Source organism: Meriones unguiculatus, chromosome 6 (genome assembly GCF_030254825.1).
Source record: "Meriones unguiculatus strain TT.TT164.6M chromosome 6, Bangor_MerUng_6.1, whole genome shotgun sequence".
Taxonomy (NCBI): Eukaryota; Metazoa; Chordata; class Mammalia; order Rodentia; family Muridae; genus Meriones; species Meriones unguiculatus.
In genome coordinates this window covers 51,115,863-51,137,662 of record NC_083354.1, presented here as the reverse complement: position 1 = coordinate 51,137,662, position 21,800 = coordinate 51,115,863, and the positions used below count along the sequence as shown (strand labels likewise).

Genomic DNA, 21,800 nt, shown 5'->3' with positions numbered 1-21,800 from the left:
AAATTTACACAGTGAGGAAGCAGTTGTGTGTTTTCAATGAAGGAGTCTAAATCCCATCTACATTAACTTTTGTTTTGTTTTTGGGGCAGGGTCTCGTGTGTTTCAGGCTGGCCTCAAACTTGCTGTATGGCTGAGGCTGACTCTGAACTCCCGATCCTCCTGCCTCTACCTCTTCATTGCTGGGATCACAGGTGTGCACCACTCTTCATTAAGACTGTCTTTTCTCTTCTTCCTGGTAGAAAGTTAGAGTTGCTTCTTTAGCTATCTCACCCTCACAGTGAGCCTGAAGTAGGTTATTTTCATCACTTCTCAAGGGTCCGGCCTAGTGATTGTCCTAGTGTCAGCCTGTGACAGTTGGAGGCGTCAGTCTACCTGGTTCTTGGTCAGCAAGTCTTACTTGTGAGGCTTGGGAATTCACTGCATCATTCAAACTCATACCCATCCCCCCCTGAAAAGACCATCAACTACATTGCTTTCTGCTTTCACCACCAGCTCTTTTGTTTAGGCCATTGTACAAGCAGCTAGGCCTACCTAGAAACAAGGAATAGATCACTTCCATAAACCCAACCCTCTAGTTAGCCTCAAACATGAAGTAGAGCACTCATCTTCCATCCTGTTTATAGTCAAGAACACACACATCTATTCAACTCCAAGAACTTTTGAAAGATGCCAGAGTACCTTGAGCCCAGAGCTGATCAGGTCCACAGAAGTCCAATGCCCAAATGAGGAACATGTGGAGATCCAAGAGCTAGTTCTGAGCATGCTCAGACAAAGAAACTCAGAGATGAGGCGGCCTCAACTCCCTTACTATAGGACTGGATCCACACTCTGTCCAGTAGGGTTCCTCCCTGATCACACCAAAGCATCCAAAGGAACCTGTTTTTGCATGAGCGAAAGCTCTGGACTGGCGGCAGGTGATTCTCTGAGGGGAGAATAATTTCAAAGAGATTTGTTGAATGCTCATATCAGGGACCATGGGGCTAGACCAGAGATGGGGTGTGGCTCTCCTCCTGCCTGTGGGCTGTCTCCCAGCAGCTCATGAAGTCAGAAGGGGCAGGAGATGAGGAGCGTGCTTGGATCACAATCCCCAGGAAACACTACAGAGAGTTGGTTCAACTTTAATTCCAGAGAACAAAGGCTATATCCCCCCAGAGGAGTGGGTGGGGGCTCCAAGGATAGTTGTACATAACTGGTTGAAACTAGGCACTTCAAGGATGCTTGATTTGCCTTAAAAAGCACGTTCTTATCATACGAACGAGAACACAATACCTAATAATCCTATAGGAGCAGGGAGGGTAGAGCTAGCAGGAAGCTGTATCAAAGGCCATATATCCAATGTGGCTAGGGGCATCTGTGTCTAAAGACACTCTCAGATAAAGTCAAGCAAAGGGCAAGAAGCCCTCCTAGAAAGAGGGAGTCCTGAACTTAGATGCTGAGCTCAAAATGGTTATCTGGACTAGAACTTCAACCTCAAACAGCAGGGTTCCTCCATTAAGGAGAAAAATAACTCGGCCATGTTATCTGAAGGTGATCAAGTTAACTTGGTGAGAATAAGAGGACAATCCTACCCCACAGTGGTACATCAAGGCAAAAATACCCTACCTGCAGCCCTGACATCCGGGGATGTGTTCTCATTGTCTATCCCAGGGCCTTTAAGCTACTAGAGTTTGTCCACAGCTTTGATGGTGCAAACAGTCTTTCTTTTCTTTAAATCAAACCTTTTAAATCATGATTGCAAAGGAGAAATCTGGGTCAGCTTACAGACTGTCTGGTGAAGAACTTTCACACCTCTGTCCATGAGTTTGATTCAAACTAAGCTGAGCAGGTGCAGGGTGAATTGGCGCCAGCATTGTGCTCTCACAGAGTTTCCTCCTCCTCAGAGGAGTCTCTTAGAGCGTCCATGATAGATTCCCCAAACAGGATTTGCCAAGTGTGTGAAAAATCTGAAAAATCTTGTGGACTCTTATTGTCCCCACATATCTAGGTTCACGGTGTGGAAGGAGGAGCTTAGGGAAGGGAGGAGTTTCTTGGGGAGTTCTTAATGTTTAGTCTTAATCTGCCAATGATTTACTTTCCTGTGTGTGTGGCTGAATGGAAAGACTGGGCAGTGAGTTGTGAGAATATCTATATAGAGTCTATCACTTCTAAGACCTCAACTACTGGCAAACTGCAAGTTTCTGGCTGGAAAGTAAGTTCTGGGCTTCTGGATTTAAGTTTTCTGCGTTATGTAGAAGGAAAAAAAAAAGGACCTTTTAGTAATTGAGATTCCTGAGATTCCCGCTGTCTTGGAGTCAGCTTGCAAAGATATATGGAGCCTGGATTTTGGTGATGATACAGGTTTGAATCACAGCTCCATTGCTTGCAAACTAGGTTCACAATGCAACCCTCTAACCTTCAGTTTGGACCCTTGATTAACTTTTTTCTGAAATCTTTTAATTTTGGAACATATTATATTCCATTTTCTCCATCTCATGGTTTAGAAAGTTGGTGATAGTTTGGCCTCTTCTAAAATTTATAGTAGTGATTTTTGTTTGTTTGTTTGTTTCCTTGACTGGTTTAAAATGGTTAGAATAGTATTGACTAGCAAGAATGATGATTGGCAATTTATCAGAGTTAAGCTGTTTTGGAATGTTTTGTGTGAAGAAGGTGGATTCCTCTATGTTGTTATCTGTATAAAATCATCTATTTATTTCCATCTATACACTATCTGTATATTATCATCTATGTATTGTTCTCACAGGTATCATTTACCAGATTAAGAAAGTTTCTTGTAACTTCTTTTTTAAAAAAAATCATGTACGTGTATCAAAAATTCCCACATTCTTGACATTTATTGAGTCCGAATAGCCCGGTAATTGATTTTCTTTTCTTTTCTTCCGTTAAGACAATTAGTGTATTAATAGTATGTATATTAAAGTCTAAGATGAACTTTTTAAATATTGCTAGGTTTGCTTTGATTATATTTCATTCAGGAGTTCTCTCATCTAAATCGATAAGTGACATTCTTACTCATTTTCTTGCGTACTGTCTCCCTCAGGATCACCAGGGTGAATTCTAATGAACGCTGTTGTTTGAAGGAGAGGCTGGGAGGGCTGGAGGACATGCTGAAGGAACTTCACCTCTCCGTGTCCCTGGTCCTGGTGTTTGCCTGTGGCCTGCTATACAAGCTCACCCTGAGGTCTCACTGCTTCTTTGCCTGCCTGCCTCCCTTCTCGTCTCTAGGGGGGCTGGAAGACCTCCTGAGCAATGGACGGAGCATTGTGTTCATAGAGACCTCTGAGAGAGTGGAGCCGCCTCCTCTGGTCTCCTGTGCTGTGGAGTCCGCTGCCAAGATCTACCCTGCGCGGCCCGTCATCTTCTTCATGAAAGGGCTCAGCAACACCACACAGCTGGCTTCAAATACCAGCTCCCCAGCCTTCTCCCTCCTCTCAGCCATTGAGAATGTTTTCTTTGTGCCTTTGAACATGAAAAAACTATTTGAAGACACGCCCTTGTTTTCTTGGTACACCAAAGTAAGTGTTCAAAGCATCGAGATGGTCTGCGTTGGGAGGGAGAAACAGAACCTGCAGAAAATGAGTCCCATACCTTCCCCGTAGACAGACAAACTGAGGGCAAGGGCTCAGGAAAGAGAGTCTAGTTCTCAGACAGGTGGGTTCCTGCCCTATGTCCACTCTGTGGAGCTCTGGTTCAGGTAAATGGGAGACGTGTCAATTCCGCTGGTACCTGGACAGGTTTCCTTTGCATCAAGGCGTATTTCCTTGAGGATGTTTGCTATACTGGAGGTTCTTTCATTCCTTTCTTCCCTTCTTCCATCTTCCCTTCCTCCCATCTTTCCTTCCTTTCTTCTTTCCTTCTTTTTCCTTTCTTCCTTCCTTCCTTCTTTCTTTCCTCTTTCCCTCCTTTCCTTTCTTCTTTCCTTTTGGTTTTTGAGACAGGGTTTCTCTGTGTAGCCTTGGCTGTCCTGGACTCACTCTGTAGACCAGGCTGGCCTTCAGTTCGTAGAGATCCACCTGTCCCTGCCTCTCAGAGCGCTGGGATTACAGGTGTGCACCATTGTGCCCAGCTGGAGGCTTTTCTTAACTGAATGAATTTTTAATCTCTTTTAGGTATTTGGAGGCTTTACTTTCCATATAACTTAGGACCCATCTGTGCTAAACCCTTTCAACACCAGAGGCGGAAATGAAGTGATATTTAAAATGAAAGTGATGTAGGTTGAAAATTCAGGAAGGATTGGTGGTATGCTGCTCGGTGAGATTGGGTTGTAGCAAGAGCTGATTAAGAAGGCCCTGGAACTCCGAGGAATCCGATGATCCTCTTAGCAGTATGTCGTAATAAAGAAAATAATATTTCAGTGTAATGCTGGTCTCACAGAGTACACACAGTAGGTTAGAGTGCTGCTCTTCGAAGATTCCATTAGATAATGTTTAACTGAGCTTCTAAATGAGACATCTTATGAAAAGTATAAGACAATACTGAATGAATGACTCCTTCCCATTATAATGTAATCATAATGATTTCAGTTATGTAACCATCTCCAGCATTAAAACAAAAACAAAAACAAAAACAAAAACTGAGAAAGCTTTCATGGGGCACACACCAGCAATTTCACTACTTGAGAGATGGAGGTAGGGAGATCAGGAATTTAAAGTCATCTTTGGCTTCATAGCAAGTTGTAGGCCAGCCTGGGTTACTTGAGATTCTGTCTCAAATAAAAAAAAAAAAAATTTAAAAACCAAAGACAAATCAAGCCCAATCCCCACAATAAACAAAGAAACAAACAAAAACACTAAAGAAACTATACACTTACAATAGATGTTTGAATAGGATTGAAATAGAAGAAACTTTCATTAATGTTGATTTTTTTTCTGAAAAATTAATTTCTTTCTTTTTTTTATTCACTTAACATCCTGCTTGTAGCTTTATCCCCCCTCCCCTCCCAGCTCCACCCTCCCTCCTTCTCCCTCTTGCTGATTCCTCAGAAAAGGGGAGCTTCCTTTCCCATCCACCCCAGCTCATCAAGCTGCATCATGACCTCTTTCCCTGTGGCCTGTTAAGGCAGTCCCACAAAGGGAAAGTGATAAAGAAGCTGGCAAGTGAGTTCATGTCCAATGCAGTCCCCCCTTTCCTTACTAGAGGACTCACATGAAGCCTAAGCTGTCCATCTGATACATCTTTGCTGGGGGCTTAGGTCCAGCCATGTATCGTCCTTGGTTGATGCTTCAGTCTCAGCAAGCCCCTTTGGGTCCTGGCTAGTTGGCTCTGTTGGTCTTCTTGTGAACTCCTGTCACTTCCAGGTCCTTTCCTCTTTCCTCCCACTTTTCCACAAGACTCCATACACATTACTGGATGTTTGGCTGTGAGTCTCAGCATTTGTTTTGAGGTGCTGCTGGGTAGAATTTTTCAGAGGACAACTGGGTCAGGCTCCTTTTGGCTGAGATTAAGTGTGGTATCTGTCCTTATTAGCCGATTAAAAAAAAGATTTATTTATTATTTATACAGTAGTCTGCCTGCATGTGTGCCTGCAGGCCAGAAGAGGACACTAGATTTCATGATCTCATTATAGTTTGTTTTGAGCCACTGTGGTTGGTGGGAATTGAACTCAGGACTTTTGGAAGACCAGCCAGTGCTCTTAACCTCTTAGCCATCTCTCCAGGCCCCAAAATGTCGATCTTATAAAGAAAATTATTATTTTTATTATTATTAACCTCTGAGCCATCTCTCCAGCCCTATTATTATTATTATTATTATATATTTTTGAGACAGGGTTTCTCTGTGTAGCCTTGGCTGTCCTGGACTCACTTTGTAGACCAGACTGGCCTTGAACTCATAGAGATCCGCCTGCCCCTGCCTCTCAGAGTGCTGGGATTATAGGCATGTGCTACCACACCTGGCTAAGAAGATTATTCTTAAAAACAGAAATAATTTAAAAGTCAGTGTCATAACGTCTGCCCACCATATGAAGTTCTCTCTAAATTCTAAATCACCCTAGACCAAATGTCAGCAAATATTTAAGCTTTGTGAGCCACGTAGCAAAAGAGAGATTATTGTACCTGTTGCTGTAGTAGTTTAAAGGACCTCCTTTAACACATGATCTCAGACTTGTTGGACTGACAGCAACCCACATTCAACCCTTTCAGCTCTGGAAGCCACAGTCACAGCAGGGGCTGCAGGGCAGGCCAGTTTCTTACCAGCCTCTGGTGGCCAAACTGTTTTTTGATCTCTAGCCCATCAGTCCACTAGCCACCTCCTTCTTCAAACCCCCTTTACCTCTGTGTGTGTAACGTCTCCATCCACCTGAATCTTTAAGTGGCATCAGTGAGATTCTTAAGGACTCATCAGCGTAGTCAAGGATCATCACCACATCTCAGTGTCCCTAACTTAACCACATCTGCCAAGATCCTCTCCTCACATTTACAGGTTCTAGGAATCAGGACCTGATATCTTCCAGTGGTCATTTGTCAGCCTACTATAGTATAATCATTAAAGGAGAGAGAACCCTTCCCCTGCCCTGCCTCTTTATCTGGGTGGTAAGTGGATGGACTGTGGCTGGCGGGCTTGAGTCTAGTCCCTGCCATTTGGAAACATTTGTCAGACTAAGCTGCAAGTCTGAGGGGGCTGTTCTAGTAGATTAGGCTGCCAGGGGCTGCGGTTGAGGACAGCTTCTGGAGTCAGTTTCTCTTTGGGCTCTCATGGCTGTTAGAGGCCAAAATTCCACCTGTTACAAGAGCTTGAAAATGTCAAACTGGGATTAGCCAGGAAGAAGGGAATCAGTTCAAATGTATTAACTGTCCACCTGCTGCTGGTCTTGGCAGTTGCCAGCAGCAGGGTTCCTGGAAAGTGGGTGTCATTGTCCCAGGAGCAGCAGTGTGGGACAGGCCAGGAAGGCAGGTGCCAAAAATAGAGGAGACAAATAGCTTGGTCCCCGAGGCTCTAAGCTGCTGGAGGATGCCCCAGGCCTGCACAACTTTCCTCATATCTGAGCCAGATTGTTCTTATCTAAACAATCTGCTTGGAAAAGAAATCTCAAAGCATGTTATTTTGGGAGATGCTGCATACTACGTCTCTTTCTCGTGGATAAGTTACTCAACAAGAATAGTAAAGCCAGACAGTAGTGGCACAAGGCTTTAACCCCAGCATTTGGAAGGCAGAGGCAGACAGATCTCCAAAAGTCTGAGACCAGCTTGGTCTACAGAGCGAGTTTCAGGACAGCCAGAGTTATGTGGTGAGACCCTGTCTCAAAACAAAACAAAACAAAACAAAAACAAAAAGCAAACAAACAAAAACAAAAAAGTTATTAAAATCTCATTATGGTTCTGCACTAAGGAAACTTGAGCTCTATTTAGAACCCTCTTTACAGTATGATACATAAGTAACCTCTTGGAACTAGAATCCTTTGGAGCAAAGCGTGTGATGTACTAAGATGTACCTAGATTTTACATGCTGGGTTTTAGGAGCAAAGTGGGCCCTGAGATGCAGAGTCCCCAAGTGCCTGCTTCATATGAGTTTGTAGGGTTCTGGGTTGAGATGCGTAACTAGCATTCATACTATGATACCCTGGGGGGAACTGGGCCATGGTGTGTCCTTTCCCAGTTGGGGCCTCTATGGGAGATAGATGGAGGCACATGTTAGAGAGGATCCATTGTGCCATCCACTTCCTAAGGACTGCTGGGTTTGCTACATGAGCCCTACAGGCAGTTGTAGCTCTAGATGTCCAGAATCAGCATGGCCATTGTTTTCAGTCCTCTTGCCACTCACCCTACATCAGGTGGATGGAGGTCTAATGATCGCATCCAGGAAGGGTTCCTCTTCTGATTCTCTTCTGATGTTCTATGTCTCTCAGCTCAGCCACAACCCTTACGTTCCCAAGTTACACTCGTATTAACCAAAGCATAGTTTCTTGTGAATGAGTGAATATCTGAAGACAGGTTGCTCAGGTTCAATTCACCCCCTTGCCTGAGGACAAATGACAGGGCATCCTGATGCTTCACTTTCTCATTTGGAAGGTAGAATGGCCATGCATCCCATCTTCGAGGATTTGTGTAGATGACAAAGTGCTCTAACCATCACTGATACGTGCTAGCTGTTGTTTCTGAGGTCTCAGGAACTGTAGATGACCGGATGATCTTCAGCAACTGTGAGGTTCTCTACAAAGATTTTCTTAGCTTGCTTTCATTCACAGTAGAATCTTAACGACTTAGTTTTTGATCAAGACCGAAGGTCCTTGCTTAATCTTTTATAAGATATATTTAAACTCAGAAAAAAATATACTTGGTTTTTGTGTGTGTGTGTGTGTGTGTGTGTGTGTGAGTGTTCAAAATCTTATCATTCTAAAGGGAAACACTGTGACTTATACTGATTCATGTTTATTCCTCTGGATTCTTCATCGTTTTGCTTGTGTTTTAGCACTACAGTCATTCTTTCCTCCTTGCCTGCAAAGGCGGACATGTTGTTTTTATCTGGAATACAGGCCCCGACCACTTCTCTCATACCCTTAGATAATCAACCCTGACCCAAGTCTGGATTAGCTCAACAAGCTCCTAGCCTTTCTTTGTGTCTGTCCTCATCAATTCCCACCATTGCTCCAGATCCTTGTCCACACAGCAGCCGAAGTGACCCTTGGAGAACCTGTTCCGATTACATCATTCCTTTCTCCTCAACCTTCCAAAGAGCTTTGGGTCTTGATTCCAGTCTGCATGATCTTGACCCCCTTTCCCGTACCCTGCTCTGTTTTCATTGGCTACCCCCTCCCTCCCCAGCTCTGCTTCTGCCTTAGGGCCCTTGCGCTTGCTGACTGTTCCGCTTAGAGCTTTCTCCTGGATGAGTCACACACCAATTACAATCAAGTTTCTGTGGAACCCTAATGGGACATTGTGTACTCTCTCACTCCTTCATAGTGCCCTTGCCTAATCCTTTTTATTCCCTCATAGTCCTTATCAACACCAATGAAGTGTATATCTGTTTATTATCGATCTCCTTCCAGTGGGGATTTTTGCCTGTTTGTTCACTACTGTGCTTTTAGCAAATCCACAGTGCTTGCTGCACAGTGATAAGGTCCTCACTGAGCTTTACTGAAGGACCTTCCAAGCAAACAAAGGCACGAATGCGTGCTTTTCTTTTTCCCCCAGTTTTGAGAAAGTAGGGGAAATTTGAGGAAAAAGTACTTTCTTTTTAAAAGTTTCCTAGCTTTGTTTTTTTTTACTACCAATTGTCAATATTTTGAGGACCTTAAAAAAAAAATCCAACCTTCACAGTCACATATTTTTTGACACCTTTAATAGCTGCTGAAAATCTTTGCACTGGTACCAAGTGCTACACATTCTTAATGTCAAGAAAAATCAGGAGGTGAAGGTAAAATTGAGAAAAAAAAATTTTTTTTCAGAGTTTGGCTTGCTCTCAAATAGATTTTGAGGTTATCTGCCCTGTTGCACTCCTTCCTAGCCTCCCTTCCTGCTTGCGGGCTCATTTGTACCTATTCCCATAGATCAACAGCAGTGCAGAAAAATACTGGCTCCATGTCAGCTCCGACGCCTCCCGCCTGGCTATCATCTGGAAATACGGTGGCATCTACATGGACACTGATGTCATCTCCATCAGGCCCATCCCCGAGAAGAACTTCTTGGCAGCGCAGGGTTCCCGGTACTCCAGTAACGGGGTGTTCGGCTTCCTCCCCCACCACCCCTTTCTGTGGGGCTGCATGGAGAACTTCGTGGAGCGCTATAACTCGCACATTTGGGGCAACCAGGGACCCAACCTGATGACACGGATGTTAAGATTGTGGTGCAGACTTGAAGACTTCCAAGAGCTGGATGACCTGAAGTGTCTGAATATTTCATTCCTTCACCCTCAGAGATTTTACCCTATCCCCTACCCGGAGTGGAGGCGCTACTACCAGGTGTGGGGCACGGAGCCCAGCTTCAATGCCTCCTACGCGCTGCATTTGTGGAACTTCATGAACAAGGAGGGCAGGACCCCGGTTAGCGGAAGCAACACTCTGGCGGAGAATCTCTATCGAAAGCACTGTCCTAAGACGTACAGGGTTCTGATTCAACGCGCGGAAGGGACGGCGTCTAGGGAGCCAGGAACAGGCAACAGATAGAAGGCCGCCGCCGCCATGGGAAACTGGACCCTTCCTGAGCTGCCTGCCACGCTTTGACTTGGTCTCCGTTGTCTCTAGGGCTAGGAGCTAACCCACGTCTTCAGAGTTAACTTTCTCTGGCTGTAACAGCACCCTTCCAAAGAAAAGTGCCTGTAAACACAGACGTTATCCTTCATGGAATAGCAAGCCTGACGGCGGGTGACTTAGCACAGGTCTATAAGCACAGTCACCATTGGAGGCCCATGCTCGAATCTTCCTGTTTGTTGTCCTAGTGTGTGTTGTAGCCCGTGCTCCATGTGGTTGCTGGAACTCCAGCCCATCATCTGGTTTTTCCAGACTACTAGGGTGGCAGAAGGAAGAAAGAATGCTTTTCATAAGCCTTTATGCAAGTACTATATAAGTGCAAATACCACGTATCTTTGTGGCTCCCTGGCTAGACGTAGCTGCAAGAGAGGCTGGTAGGTAGCTAATAGGTCTGTTTCTGTTCTAATTTATTGACTATTTTAAGATTAATTTTAACACCTGTCAGAATGAAAGGGACCTGGTTGTTTTGATTTTCGAGAAGGGGGTGGGGTCTCTAAGCAGTCTGGGCTGTCCTGGAGCTCATTATGTAGTCCAGGATAGCATCCAACTCACAGAGATCCACCTGCCTCTGCTTCCCTTTTGCTGGGATTAAAGGCATGTGGCACCATTCCCAGCCCTTGATTTTGGCTTCTGTATTAATCCATTTTCTGTCATTATAACAAAACACTAGAACTGGGAAATTTGTTACGGAAAGAGATTTATTTATCTCATACAATTGGAGTCTGAAACCATGCCTTAGATGACTGTTTGGCCTCTAGTGAAGTCATCATGGAGGATGACATGACAGGAAACATGAGTCAGGAAGCCAGAGAAGCTCAGGAGCAGGTTGTAGCCCCTGCCATCCCCAGAGGGGTGGTGTCAGAGGGAAGGTCCCGAGGTGTATCTCAGGCAGGCCTCAATCTTTTTTCCTAAGCCTCAGAAGGCTGGCATTGAAGGTGTGCACCACCACGACCAGCTCAGGCTTCCCCTTCTTGTAGGAAGTAACTGGAATCCCATCAAAAGCACACGGAGTCCTTCTGGTGATGGAACCTTCCCACAACCCAATTCCATTCCGCCTCTCCACATTGTCACCGGAAACTGGGCTTAAAAACACGCAGAACCACATGTAAACTACAGCAATGTTCATTAACTCGTTAACTTCATAGATAGTGATTGATCTTCCTGTGGACCAGGCACTCATTTAGGGGCCAAAGACCCAGGTGAACCAAGCATTCTTGGTCCAAGCACATGTATGCTAATTACTGGCCACTTGTCCTCAGGACGGTCTTTGCCCATCCACGGCCTGCCTTCCCCACACTGCCCTTTTCCAAAGCACACATTTGCCCTATTGTCCAAGATGGTTGTTTACGAGCAAATTATCAGCTCAGCCTGCTTACAGCTGCTGTCCTCCATAGACTCAAAAGAAGATTGACTTCCTCCAAGCATTACGTTGTACGTCATAAACAAATGTATTTTTTATTTTCTCAATTAAAACAGAAATAAATTCACTCCCAATATTCAGAAGGCATGAAAATTAATAATAATATATATTTTTTTCCTGTAAGCGGTTATCAGCCGAGATTTTCTAGAACTTTTCTCTTGGTTGGTTGCTTTACGGAAAATGTTTACTTTTTTTTTCAAGCACAAAACTATGATGTCCTATGGAAATACATCCATCTGTGGCCTTTAATGCTTTAATCTCCCTCAAGAATCATGGCTCTGATAGTCTTATTAAAACAAAACAAAACAAAAAAACAAACTGCTGAGATGGCTCATTAGACAAAGGTGCTTGCTGTCATACCTGACCACCTTGGAACCCACATGGTAGAAGGAGACAACCAACGTCTGCAAGTTGACCTCTGACCTCCACAGGTGTGCTGTGGTGTACATGTGCACACATACACAATAATAATAATAATAATAATAATAATAATAATAATAATAAATGTAAAAGAAACCAAACAACCCAAAACACAAGTCCTATGTCCTGCCTTGGGTTTATTTATTCCATTACTTGCTGGATTCTCTGATATTTGACTCTGTAGTCAGGCTGTGTGTCCCTCTCTCTCATGATGATCCCCTCTGTTGGTGTCCCTGAGACAGTGAACCCTGCCATTCAGTGCTTCACAGATGAGAATTCCTCAGGTAACCCTGTTGGTAAGAATCAGGGTCATATATATTGGCTCTTATTGCTCTATCTGAAGAATGCTCCCCATCTAACATCCCTGGACACAAAAGTTTGAAGGACTTGAGTGAAAACACTTCTTTTTTTTTTTTTTTTTTTTTGCTTTTTACATTTTTAAATTTTTAAAATAATTTATTCACTTTATATTCTGATTGTAGCCCTTTTCCTCATCTCCTCTCAGTCCCACTCTCCTTCCCCCCCCCACCCCATGTCCCTCCACTAGTCCACTGAAAGGGGGAGCACTCCTCCCCTACCATCTGACCCTAGCTTATCAAGTCTCACATCAGGACTGCCTGGATCCTCTTCCTCCGGAGCAAAAGCACTTCCAACTTCTCAAACATGTATACTGTTTCCAGTAAGACCAAATAGGTCAACAGCAATGTCATACAGATTGATTCATGCTGGGTTGCACTTGTATGGAGTTTTTGAGGTGGTAGTAATAATTTGATGTTTAGGGAGTCCTTTGTTTTGCAGCAAAACGAGTTTTTGATTAATAAGTGTGGAAAATAAATTACTAACTTATGAAACGAGCACCATTTGTATGGTAGAAAGGAGTGAATTTAAAATACTGTAGTGGTGGTTCTGGGGAAAGCTGAGCAATGCAGTTTCTCTGTTCATTTTGGAAAGGTTGCTTGTTACCTGTGTTTAACTGGATATACATTTAAAAAAAATTCTCTATAGTATGCAATAGCCTGTAATAGCTTTTGAATAATGTTGCAGTATTTTTCTACTTTTCTTCATTTGTAAACACTCTGTACGTTAAGAACAGTAATACTTTAATGCAATGTTTTTTCTGGTCTGTTCTTTTTTGATTTTACTATTTAAAAAAATAGTCTTTGGTAATTTTACATATGAAGACAATGTATTTAGATTATATCTACCTTCTGTTGTTCCCCTCTAACTCATGTCTTCCTCCTCCTCTTCCTCCTTTGCCCAATTAGTGCTGCTTGTATGTGCGTGGCTTTAGGGAACCATCCGCTGAAACATGAGCAACCTGCCACAGACCATATACAGTTAAAGAAAAGCGATTCTCTCCATTCCAGAATCCCCCATCTGAAAATAGCTCCTCAGGTAAAGCAGGGGCCTCATGAGTCTGTCCCTTCTTCTGCTGGAATGTTGACTGGGTTGATCTTGGCCCAGCAACTACAGCTCCTGTAAACTTTTGAGTGCTTTGACCCTGTCATGTGTAGAAGACATTAGTTCACGGCAATTTTCCCTGGCCTTTGGCTCTTAAAATCGTTCTATCTCCTCTTCTGTGATATGTATGCCACAATTAGGAACGAGCATCCAGCAGTCACTGATTCTCTGTATTTTGACCAGTGCTGAGTCTCTCTATTAACTGCCATCTTCATAAGAAATTTATCTGATGAGGTTCCGCGGACATAAGAATGAGTATTTAAGTTGGGTCATGGTAGTGCCTGCCTTTAATCCTAGCACCCAGGAGGTAGATGTAGGGGGATCTCTGTGGGATTGGGGAAAAGCCTGCCTAGTCTACATAGTGAGTTTTGGGCCATCCAGGGTTACATAAAAATTTAGATGTCTTCAAAAAAAAAAAAAAGAATATTAAATATTTTCTTAAAAGACAGTTTGAGTCTATGACCCTTTAGCAAAATAATATTAGTAGGTCATTACTTCTTAGCTAAGTTTGCGGTGCCCGGCATGAATGCGCTCCTCTGGAGTGTACCTAAAGCAGCCTAAGTTCAACTGAAAAGTTGTTGGCTACTTCTGTAACATTTATGCCAGTGTTGCACCAATGGGCATATCTTGCCAGGCTGGTCCTTATTGTAGCTCATAGGGCTGGGTAAGTCTGTTGATGGCTTCCCCCCGCCCCCAGCAGTCTTCTGGCACTATGACGAAGGGAAGGCAGGGTACTTCCAGGTCAGTACCACTTGATTTCCTATGCCCTATGAGCATCTGTGGTGTTTTCAGCAACTGAGTCTTACCATCAAGTTCTGGTGGGTCACCAAGGAGCGCTCTCAAGCTGTTCCACTACTTTCGTTCTTGCTGATCCAAGATGATGAGCTTGGCATATTGACGCGGTGGTGAGGGGAAGGCCCTAAGATACAACACCTCCCAGAACTCATTTGAGACCCAATGAGAATGGAGCAGGGACCCATAACCAGGAGAGGAAAAATAATTCCACCAACACCCGTCCCAGCTTTCTGGACAACGTTAATGGATAAGGGATCTAGAAGGTGATTGCCATTTGATCAAACCACAGCACACCTGAGGGGTCTCCTAAAGTGGGCCCAGGTCATACCGTTTTAGTTTTGTGGGCTTGCAGGGGTGGCTGCGGAGGGTGAGGGGCAGCCGCAGCTGTCCTAGTTTACCTCAGGACAGTGGCTGCATCGTGGGCGAGATGTGGGAGCGAAGGGATGGCGACAAGGGAGTCTGTCCGGCTGATCACCATCAAGGCCTGAAAACTTGGATGCTGGATTTTTTTTTTAAACGGATTCAAAGCGGCATCCCCTCCTTCCCCCATCCCTTAAGCGCTAAAAATAGCTGTTCCCGGGCGCTGGGTTGAGGCTCCGCCTCTGCTGTGGGTTGGGGGTGGGGGTTAGGGGTGGGAGTCTGAGGCGCTGCAGACCCCGGGCCTTGAGCGTGCTGGGTGCCCGGGCTCGGTTGTAGTGTCCGCGTGGCTGGTAGCATCCTCGGCTGCGCCGCAGGAGGTGGAGTGAGTCTGGATCGGAGAATGGGGTGAGTGGGGACGCGCCGTTCTCCCCGAGACCTTCAGTCACCACCCCGTGCTTCGGGTGACCCCCAGGGTGATCCAGGCCTCCCAGGAAAACTATGCCTGGAATCCAGCCGGGAGCCGCGGGAGGGAGCGCGGTTCCAGGCGGAGCTACTCGGCCGCTGCGCGCGCAGGTTAAACATTAGCGGCTGCGGTCACCCGGCCAGGAGCCGAGCTGCATGGCCGAGGGCGCCTCAGGAGGTGCCGGTCCCTGCGCCTCCATCCCAGCGGCCTGGGGCTGTTCTGGACTGAGGTACCCCGCGGGGGAAGAACTCGCATGCTCGGACGCGCATAACGGGGGATGTGACACCCAGCCCGCGGCTTCTCCAGGAGGGTGGTCTTGGGAATGCAGTTCTTGCAAACAGTAAAGCGATCTAAGGGACTGAAGGTCTGAGTTCTGTAGGGAGGTAGAGATCGGTTACTAACAAGATGAATTTTAAACTAACATTGGCTTTACTAGTTCCTCCGCTTCCGGTCCCGGGCTGAAGTTTAACCGGAGCACAGCATTAGGGGTGGATGCGGTTACAAGTCCACGGGAGACTGGGTACGTACAGGCGAGAGTCAGGAGCAGAGGAGCAGAGGACGGGGCCCGGGTAGGACTGGCTTCACAAAAGATCCTGAAGGGCCCAGGGCCAGTCTTCAGGAATTGACTTCTAACAGGATTGGGAGAGGCCTAGTGAGTGTGAGGTGTTCTAACCCTGCTCCACCATCCCCTGTGGGTTGAGTGTTCAGCAAGGATGGCCAGTACCTCCTGCTTCCTCCCGCAAGATGTGATCTACAAACGAGAACAGCCCTGCTCAGAGAAGGTTGTCTGACTGTGAGCCAGCACCAACGGTCTGGAGACATCTTCCGTTTGTGGAAATGGATTTAGAGCAATGGTTCTCGAACTTTTTCATGCTGAGACCCCCAACCATAAAATGATCTCGCTGCTCCTTCATAACTGTAATTTTGCTACTGTTATGAACCATGATGTAAAGGTGTGATACACAGGATATAGGACATGTGACCCCCCCAAGAGGGTCGCGACCCAAAGGTTGAGAACCACTGCTTTGGATGCAGGCCTCAGGTTGGGAGCAGAACTTTCTAGTGCAGCTGGGCTTCCGGTTCTGCCCCGGGGGCCGAACTTTTGTCAGAGGGTCAGTTGTGCTGCTCCAAACAGCACGTGGAGAAGGGGGTGCGCTTGGTAGGCAGTTCTGAATGCCCACTGACCACTCTGCAGCAAGGCTGACCAACAACCTGCCTCTCACCGGGCCTGGTGACTCTAGCGAGGGGTCTGGCCCAGGATGAAGATGGAGAAGCTCCTGTTAGGAAGTCAGGAAACACTGGTGCAGTCTGTCAGCTCTCTCTCCTGCATGAAGCAGCTCTGGTTCGTTTTTGACGCTCCTGAGCCTGGGATAGTAGCTCATGCTAGGCCTTATTCTCCGAGGTACTCCCAAGAGCCATCAGTCAAAGCGCCACCTGCATTGTTGTTCTAAAGAAAATCTTTCTGTGACAAACATTCGCAATAAGCTTTTATAATCTTTTTAAAAAATTATTTGAGAGTTTCTTACACGTATTCTGATCATACTCCCCCACACCCACTTCCCTACCTCCCAGTTTTGAGGATTCCCCCGCCCCGTGTCCATTTTGTGTTGTCCCACTATTCTTTTTTTCCTTGTTTGTTTGTTTCTCCAGGACAGGCCTTCTCTGTGGAGCCCTGGCTGTCCTGGAATTCACACTGTATGTAGACTTGGCTGGCCTTGAACTCAGAGAGCTCCTCCTGCTTCTGCTGGGATTAAAGGCTAGTGCCCCCACCTCCCGGCTGTCCTACTCCTGTGTGCAGGGCCTGCTCTGGAGTATGGTTGACCTGCTGGGGTTGCTTAAATGCTCTTCTAGTACAGTCTTTTTAAAAATACCGCCTCGGATCTGGAGTTGGAGCTCAGTGGTAGGGCTCAAACGTAGCACGTGTGAGGCCCTGCATTAGGTCTCCACCAGCACACTCACACCCACAAAGCAGTGAAGAGGGAACCAGTTTAAGGTTGCTGGGCAGAGGGGTCCAGCAACAAGGGAGAGCTTTGTGCCTCTGGGAGTGAATCTCTCTCTCGCTGCTTGGAAGTTCGGAGAGTAGATGCAGGTCCTAGACTGGACAGTGAAGGGTAGAAATGGGGCCTCCTTTTTAATTTTTAGAAAACACCTATTTACCAAAATAAGAAGGTCTAAGATGGAGAGCAGGGTCTGTAAAAGTGGCGTTCTGGGAAGTTCCTGGACTCTCTCGTTTCCATTAGGGGTTCCAGCAGCGCTCCCTGGCCTCTGCCATGCAGTGAGTGTGTTTGCAAACTGTGGGAAGGTTTCCTTGGCAGCCATGACAATTAGCTCTAATGACAAGCCCAGAGTTCCCCAGGGCAGGCACTGTCAAGTTAGCTTGGAAGCCAGGGCAAGCTTGTAAATGATTGCCCACAGCCCCTTACAAGCCTGGCATCTTCTGAACGTTCCTCTTGGTTTCGTTTCTGAGGAAGCAAAAGAGACAGTAAGATGTAGAGATGCAATTTAAATGACAAAACAAAGCAAAACAAGATGTTCAGACAGTTTTGTGAATATTACCTTTGGCAGAATCCAGGTAGGCAGAGGAGCCATACAGCTTCAAGGATATGTTTCCCCAATGGAACCAGTGACTTTGGAGGTAGTAAACACTGTCACACTTTTTTTTTTTTTTTTTTTAAATGTTGAGTGTGGAATTGCTACAGGGGCAAATGAACATTCTCCCAGTGGAAGCCAGCCTGAAATACTAGCACAAAGCTGCATTTGAATCACTTAACTCATGAGAGTCAAGCAGGCCTGGGGAATTTCCGGGGACCCTATGAAAACCTGTAGAGGCAGGTAAGGCAGCCTCGGCTTTCCTAATGACAGTGAGTCATCTCTGCCTTGTGTCTCTATTCCCACATGTGGGAAAACAGTCTGCCGATAACTCAGTCTGGAGAAGGCCCACGTCCCTGCCCCTTGGGTGTGTGGTGTCTTGGTAACCAGGAACACGCTCATGTGGCTTTGTCTTCTGCCTCCCATCCTTACCAGGAAGCAAACTTTGTAGTGGCGACACAGTGAGGATTTAAGGTCTCCAGCTCCGACCCTGTCATGATTTGCTGTGAACCCTGGCAGCCCTTCCGTTCTGCTCAAGAAATCTCAGGTACTGTATTTCCACGATGAAGAACAATCTGCCGTGTCATTCCAATGTCACCAATGCCGTCGTCCCTGGGAGGTTGGTGGGTGTGATTCAGATTTGTGACGTCAGCAGAAATAGCACCTTTAAGGTCTAGTACTGTGCAGGGCATGTAGGTGCTTGATAGATAATCGCTGCTATCATCGGATCACCATCTACATGAATTCCCACACTGCTAGTCTACCTTTTGAAGACAGAACCCCCACACTTCTAGGAACGAGACCTCTAAAGTCATAGAGGGTGGGAGTGATACTTTTGGGGGGTGCAGTAAAACTCGTGAACTGAGAACTGTACTTCAGAGTTCTGTGTGAGGAGAGTGGGGACTCCCTTCACAGTGTTGATGAAGTCTGCTGAGGGAGTGAAAAAGAAAGGTGTGCCGATACTAGGAGAGCAAGCTTGACAGCCACGAAGGGCTCTCTGATGTGTAGGAGCCCACTCCCAAGAGCTTTCATTAGGAGCCACTGGGGTTAATGTGTGGCTGCTGATGGTCGTCACATCAGGCATTTTCTGTGACCGCATGAGTCCCCATGAAAGGCGACCAACTCCTGTTGATTCTAACCCTTGGTGGTCCTAGCCTCGTTGCTCCAGAACTCCAAGAACACAAAATTTTGAGGCAAATGGTCTAAGATTTTGGCCATTGTGTTCAGTCTAATAGCCACCAGGAAACAGGTCAGGGAGTGAGATGTGATAGACTGGAATAAGGCAATGTGCAGACCCTGAGAACCTCAGACAGGGGGAGCAGAGGGGAAAGAAGGGCACAGCAATGTCTTGGTGTGGGCTCCTCCTTGGATTCTACCCTGGTGCTTACCGCTCTCGAGGGTAAGTTCTGCATATTTTTCTGTCTTTTCGGAGAGTGAACTCTGGAGTCAGACACTGTGAGTAGGTGCTTGGGCGACAATCGTTCCTTTCCTGATTCACTCTCCCAGTTTCTTCATCTGTGCAATGGGTTGCTGTGAGAATTAAATGGGACAGCGCATGTACAATCTTAGAGCTGTGTATGGAGTTCAGAGATGTTAGCTTTATTCCTTTCATTTTTTTTTTTTCTTCCTCCTTTTCCACTTCGCAGTCCTTCATAGAAGCAGGAACCATTGCATGGGGTCCTGTCTATACTATATGCTGGCTGTGGTGCCTAGCTCTTTGCAAAGACTTAGGAGCAGTTTGCTGACATGGACCAGAGTACTCAGTGCTCTGGGGTCCCAGAGAGGAGCCGTGAAATAAGGACTCTGGACCTAGAAGTGATTTCTGGTGACAGTGAAGAGCAGAGCCTTGAAGCATGTGCACATCCTGAGCAGAAGGAGGTGGCAGAGGGTCATCTATACTGGGGGCCAGTGGAGACTGTGGCTGGAGCCCAGACCCACACTGAGCTGCCTGGGTCTGAATCCAGCTTCTGGACCTTGGGCAAACATCCTTACTTCTCTGTGACTCAGAATGTGATGGCAACTCTTTAGGAATGGTTTTAGGAAACAGTCTCCACATTGCCATAGTCTTCAGCATTCTACTGCAAGGGGTGTTTTTCTCTACCGGTCTCTACCTTGGTGTGTGTGTGTGTGTGTGTGTGTGTGTGTGTATGATGTAGAAGAGGGGGTATGGCATGCATGTGGAGGTCAGAGGAAAACTTTGTCAAGTCAGTTCTCTCCTCCCACCTGTATTTAGGTCTCAGGGATCTAACTCAGGTCATCAGAATTATGTGGTAATTATCATTTACCCGATGAATGCTCTTGTGGCCTCTCAACCTTGGCTATTTGGGATAGGGGTTCTTACAGACCCCAGAGCTCACTGATTGGCTAGATTGGCTGGCCACTGAACTCCAGGGATCTGCCTGTGTTTGTTCCTTACCTATTGCTAGGGTTCCATGCACATGCCATTGTACTTGGGTTTTCTACGGATTCTGGGGAATGCGAGTGCAGGCCTTTGAGCTTCCGGGGGCAGGCACCTTCCCAACTGTGCCGTCTTCCAGCTCCAGTTACGGATTCTAACATGTTTTCAATGATGCTGCTGTTGCTGGCCCAGGGAGCTGAGGACACCAAGGCAGAGAATCAGTTTGTTATCAAGAACATGCTGAGGTTTCTGTTCCACCTGGCATTCTGTGTAATTCATGCTACTTTCCTGGCATGGTTGGAACTTGAATTTGAAATATAAGCAATTTTGGAGAGTTGGATCCAGAAGTCTCAAGAGGCAGAAAGGACCTGAGCAAAGAAATTTGGGGGTAGCGAAGGCTTAGCAAGGAGCAGGCCCAGAGTAGCTAAAGCAGTGGGTGTCTGAACTCATCCTCAGGAGAATGCAGTGAGAAATGGGCCATAAGTGAATAGCAAATAAAGGGTAGGGGCACCCGCACCTCTACCTTAAAGAAAAGGTGAAAGAATAGTCATTGCTGAACAAGGAGGCTGGCAGAAGTGTGCAGAGGGAGAGTGGGAAGTGGAGCGAGCTGGTGATGGAGAGCTGTGTCCTTATTGTTAGAGAGGGCTGTTAGCAAACACTGGAGGCCGAAGCTTAAATAGTTAAAGAGTGAGGTTCTCAGGCTGTGAGGCCAGGAAGTGGGTGTCCTGTTACCCTTGTCCACAGCATGCCTGGTTACCTGCTGTTGCTCAGAGGCAAGGCTTGTTGTAGGCGATTGTCTCTGAGGCCCCAGTGGTGAGGCTGCAGCTTGGAGCTCAGCATGGTGAGTACCATGTCAGCCAACTTTCGTTTGTTACTTGACACGTTGTTGAACGGGGTAGAAATATACTAGTTGTCTCGTGACCATGCAGATGCTTATGCTGGATGGTGCTGTTTTGGGAAGAGTATCTGAGAAAGGAAGGGGAGGGGCTGACTCTGAAAAAGCTAGGCTCAGGGCGTCCTGTGGCCATTCTGAGGAGCATCCAAAGAGGTCTGCTGTCGCCACCGTGGCAGCAAGGAGCCACACTCAGCCCCAAGGTGGGGAGCATGGGTGTAGTTAATACAACACATAGTCCTCACAATACCAACAGCGGGGTTAAGCTTAAACAGATAAATAGCAAGCAAGGGGAGACTTCATGAATGAATGAATTAGAGGCTTAAGGGAAAAGGGGTGAGCATCTCTCAAAGTAAAACTCAGGAGGAGAGCCGTCCCACAGTTGAATAGTTCAGGTCCACAGACTTTGGAAGCAGGTGGATGCGTAGCTACAGCTTAGCCCGGGTACACTCCACCAAGACTCCAGTTTGGCTTGTTATGCAATTGGCATAACGGTACAGCATCTGTTTGTAAATTCATACCTAGAGATTGCACGAGGCATGCTGGTGTTACCTCTGAGCCCTTCCCCTGCCCACCACTGCTTCTCATAGTCCTAGGGAGCAGGTAGGGCTGGCCTGGCCATTGCCACTGTCTTTTCCTGGGGAAGGCAGTTCAGAGGGGACAGAATCTTTCCTTTTTCCCTTCTCTGCCCATCTAGTCCCACTGTTTCTTCAAGGCTTTTTTCTTTCTTGGGTTTTGTGACCTTTTTATGTTGTTGCTTTTCTCATTTTTGTAACGAATACCTGATAAAGAAATTGAATAAAGCAAGGGTGTCTTGTGGAT

At 46.3% G+C, this 21,800-nt stretch overlaps 2 protein-coding genes and 1 long non-coding RNA gene across 6 annotated transcripts in view; 2 read left to right on the top strand and 1 right to left on the bottom strand.

The window, feature by feature from the left end:
• Window positions 1–3,055: 3,055 nt before the first annotated feature.
• A4gnt (alpha-1,4-N-acetylglucosaminyltransferase) lies at window positions 3,056–10,135 on the top strand. Its single transcript, XM_021660133.2, has 2 exons — window positions 3,056–3,512; window positions 9,482–10,135. Exons 1-2 carry the CDS (start codon window positions 3,102–3,104, stop codon window positions 10,094–10,096), a joined length of 1,026 nt encoding a protein of 341 aa, XP_021515808.1. The 5' UTR covers window positions 3,056–3,101; the 3' UTR covers window positions 10,097–10,135.
• A 512-nt stretch (window positions 10,136–10,647) lies between these two features.
• Window positions 10,648–14,399, bottom strand: LOC132654676 (uncharacterized). Its single transcript, XR_009592348.1, has 3 exons — window positions 14,288–14,399; window positions 13,226–13,338; window positions 10,648–11,262 (listed from the first exon to the last, which is right to left on the bottom strand). It is a non-coding gene; the product is annotated as an uncharacterized LOC132654676 (long non-coding RNA).
• Window positions 14,400–14,448: 49 nt separating this feature from the next.
• Dzip1l (DAZ interacting zinc finger protein 1 like) overlaps window positions 14,449–21,800 on the top strand; it is a 34,986-nt gene continuing 27,634 nt past the window's right edge. Inside the window, exons 1-2 of one of the 4 annotated variants that reach the window (XM_021660137.2) lie at window positions 14,449–14,539; window positions 18,124–18,235. The gene's annotated coding sequence lies outside the window, so the exon portion shown is untranslated. The other 3 variants (XM_021660135.2, XM_021660136.2, XM_021660134.2) reach the window with 3 other exon arrangements.